Source organism: Oryctolagus cuniculus, chromosome 18, assembly GCF_051225735.1.
Source record: "Oryctolagus cuniculus isolate XC-2025 breed Fujian yellow rabbit chromosome 18, ASM5122573v1, whole genome shotgun sequence".
Taxonomy (NCBI): Eukaryota; Metazoa; Chordata; class Mammalia; order Lagomorpha; family Leporidae; genus Oryctolagus; species Oryctolagus cuniculus.
The window spans coordinates 14,335,067-14,338,492 of NC_142884.1; the positions used below are offsets into that span (position 1 = coordinate 14,335,067).

At 68.9% G+C, this 3,426-nt stretch overlaps 1 protein-coding gene across 1 annotated transcript; it reads left to right on the forward strand.

Moving 5' to 3' along the window:
• The first annotated feature begins 69 nt into the window (after positions 1-69).
• Positions 70-3,125, forward strand: B3GNT8 (UDP-GlcNAc:betaGal beta-1,3-N-acetylglucosaminyltransferase 8). The gene is made up of 2 exons (XM_002722309.6): positions 70-1,524; positions 1,786-3,125. The coding sequence occupies exon 2, from the start codon at positions 1,818-1,820 to the stop codon at positions 3,009-3,011; it is 1,194 nt and encodes a 397-aa protein (XP_002722355.2). The 5' UTR covers positions 70-1,524; positions 1,786-1,817; the 3' UTR covers positions 3,012-3,125.
• Positions 3,126-3,426: the final 301 nt, after the last annotated feature.

The window sequence follows — 3,426 nt, forward strand, 5'->3', positions numbered from 1 at the left end:
GCACAGCTCCGAGCCACTTGCTGGCAGTACATGGGCCGTTGTTTGGCACCGCAGTGAAGACATCGGGACGCCCCCACCCGTCAGCGCCTGGGTTCCAGCTCCCTGCCTGTGTGCACTCTGGGGGCAGCAGTGATGGCTGCCGTCCATGTGGGAGACTGAGCTCCTGGCTGTGGCCTGGTTCAGCCCCAGCTGTTCCAAGCGTGGGGCGGGGTGAGCCAGAGGATGGAAGATGTCTCCGTCTCTCAAATTAAGTAGGATCCGGGCAGGAAGTGGCTTCCTGATCCAGCCGCCGCCCAGGTGTGCGTTAGGAAGGTGGGACTTGAACCCAGGCACCCCAAATGGTGGCTTTACTACTAGGCCAGATGCCCCATCAACACTGCTGTGTCAGACTTCCCCTGTTCCAGCTGCTGGGTCGTGTCTTCTGATTGGGCCCAGACTGACGCACACAGCAGTCAGGGCTGTGCCGCTGGGCAGAGCACTGCGGCCCTGTGAGGTGCTCAGGTCCCTGCCCCCGCCCCCGCCCCGCGGTCACTCCCACGCCGGCTTCCATTCCCTGGCCTCACCGCTTCCTCCAGCTGCTCCAGGGCTCCATTATTCAGACCTGGGGAGGAGGAAGTCAGGGCCGGGCAGATAACCAGCTGCTGACACCCTCAGCAGGGGAGGGGGCAGCTCAGGCTCTGCTAACAGTGCCCCCCCAGCCACTGAGGCAGGCCCAACAGCAGGGCCTCTGCAGGGCAGGGGCATAAACACGGCTGCCCTCCACTGTCCCCCGGGGGTGGGGGTGGGGCAGGAGTGGATTCCCGCCCTGTTGGGAAGACAGCCAGGCAGGGAAGGGGATGGAGGAGGTGCAGCGGCGGGTGGGCCAGCACCCCGTCCCCCACCCACACTGCCCCCTTTCACCCCCGCCTTCTCTTCCTCCTCTGCCCTCCACCTCTCCCTGGGTCTGGTGCTGGGTCCTGACTCTGCCCTCCACCTGCCTGAGTTCCTACCCCTCTGCCTCCATGTCCCTCCTGTTCCCCCTCCTGCCCTCTCCATCTCCCCCCATCTCCGGCTCTTCCTCCCCACCCCCACCCGTCTGGCGGCCTGTCTGCTCCCACTCAGCACACTCACCCGCCTCCCCGCCCGGCCCGGCGCCAGGCTCGCAGCTTCACCCTCACTTGGACTCTCCCCAGGCCCCTGGCTCTCCCCGCCCCGCCAGGCCCCGTGGGGTTCACGTCTATCTCAGTGACCCCCGCCTGCACCTTTCCTCACCAGAAAACCAGCCCTAACACGCCAGAGCCCCGTCTCCCCGATCAGCCTCCTGCCTCCTCCCGCCCGCCCAGCCTCCCCCAGCCCCGCCCCGGCCCCTCCCGGCCCCTGGGGCCCTCCCGGTCCCGCTGCACTCCTCCCCCACCCCTCTGGACGGGCTGGGCTGGGCTGGGCTGGGCTGCCAGACCTACGGCACCAGGCACACGCAAGGGCAGAGCAGAGGGAGCTGAGGCGGAGGCCCGGCAGTGCCCGGGCTGGTGGGAGCTGGACCCTGAGGTGAGGAGGAGCCAGATCCCGCTTCCCCGGGCCTGGGGTGGGGCTGGGAGGTGGGAATGGCGGGGCCCTGTCCCTGGCGTGCAGAGGGAGAGTAGGTGGTTAGGAAGGTGGATGGAGGCTGGGGTTGCAGGGGTGCTTCCTGGGTGTGGGAACAGGAGCAGCTGGGTCCTTGGGCGGGCAGCAGTTTGGGTCTGGGGTGTGGGAGACAGGCCTTGGGAGCCCCATTCTGCGCCCCCAAAGACCTCCGTGGCTCCCTCGCAGCTCCCGTGGCCGCCCCCTCCCTTGACCGGGTCATGCGCTGCTCCAAGTGCCTTCTCTGCCTGTCAGCACTGCTCACGCTCCTGGGCCTCAAAGTGTACATCGAGTGGACGTCCGAGGCCCGGCTCAGCAAGGCCTCTGCAGGACCCAGGGGTGCCCTGCCAGGCCCCACCTCAGCCTGCCCCGAGCCCACCCTGCCTGCCAACCTCTCAGCCCGCCTGGGCCAGACTGGCCCGCCGCCCCTGGCTTACTGGAACCGGCAGCAGCGGCAGCTGAGGGCCCTGCCTGGTGGGGACAGCGCGGAGGCTGGGGGCTGCCAGGCATGGGGGGCTGCGGCAGCTGCCCAGATCCCCGACTTCACTTCCTACCCTGAGGACCTCCGCCGCTTCCTGCTGTCAGCGGCCTGCCGGAGCTTCCCGCGGTGGCTGCCCGAGGGTGGTGGCAGCCACGTGGCCGGCTGCTCAGCTGCGGATGTCCCCTACCTGCTGCTGGCTGTCAAGTCGGAGCCGGGGCGCTTCGCGGAGCGGCAGGCCGTGAGGGAGACCTGGGGCAGTCCAGCGCCTGGGGTCCGACTGCTCTTCCTGCTGGGGTCCCCAGCGGGAGAGGGCAGGCCTGACCTGGGCTCGCTGGTGGCCTGGGAGAGCCGCCGCCACCGTGACCTGCTGCTCTGGGATTTCCTCGACGTCCCCTTCAACCGGACACTCAAAGACCTGCTGCTGCTGGCCTGGCTGGGCCGCCACTGCCCCGACGTGGCTTTTGTGCTGCAGGCCCAGGATGATGCCTTCGTGCACACCCCTGCCCTGCTGGGTCACCTGCAGGCCCTGCCGCCCTCCTGGGCCCGAAGCCTCTACCTGGGGGAGATCTTCACCCAGGCCAAGCCCCTCCGCAAGGCGGGAGGGCCCTTCTACGTGCCTGGCTCCTTCTTCGAAGGTGACTACCCAGCCTACGCCAGCGGGGGTGGCTACGTCATCGCTGGGCGCCTGGCCCCCTGGCTGCTGCGGGCAGCTGCCCGTGTGGCGCCCTTCCCCTTCGATGACGTCTACACCGGCCTCTGCTTCCGTGCCCTGGGCCTGGTGCCCCGGGCCCACCCAGGCTTCCACACTGCCTGGCCCGCACACCGCGCCCTGGACTCCTGCGCCTTCCAGGACCTGCTGCTAGTGCAGCCCCTCAGCCCGCAGCACAGCATCGGGCTCTGGAGACACCTGCATGCCCCGCAGCCGCGGTGCTGAGCCCACGGGGGTGCCTCCTTCCAGGCCTTGATGGTTCTAGAACCGGGACAGCCTGAGGCTGGGCCAACTGCCGTGGTCTTTTTGTGTTTGATAAACACGCGCTCCCCACACGGAGGCCTGGGGTTGTCTTTGTGTCTGCCGGGCTCTGGAGCGGCGCAGGCACCCTGACCTTCACAGCACCGGGCAGGGCCTCCTGGTCGCTTCGCTGGACAGACCACAGGCTCCCTGTGGGGAGCAGGTACTGCCTCTGGAGCCCCCCCCTCCCCCCTCCCCCCGCTGAGGCTGCCCCTCCAGCTTGTGCAAGCCTGGGGAAGCTGGGGTGGAGAGGAAGTAGACGGCCCCGAGGCCTTACTCAGAGGGGCAGAGGCGCCCTCCCCCACCCCCAGCTCTGGGCAGCAGCAGCGCAGGGCCAGAG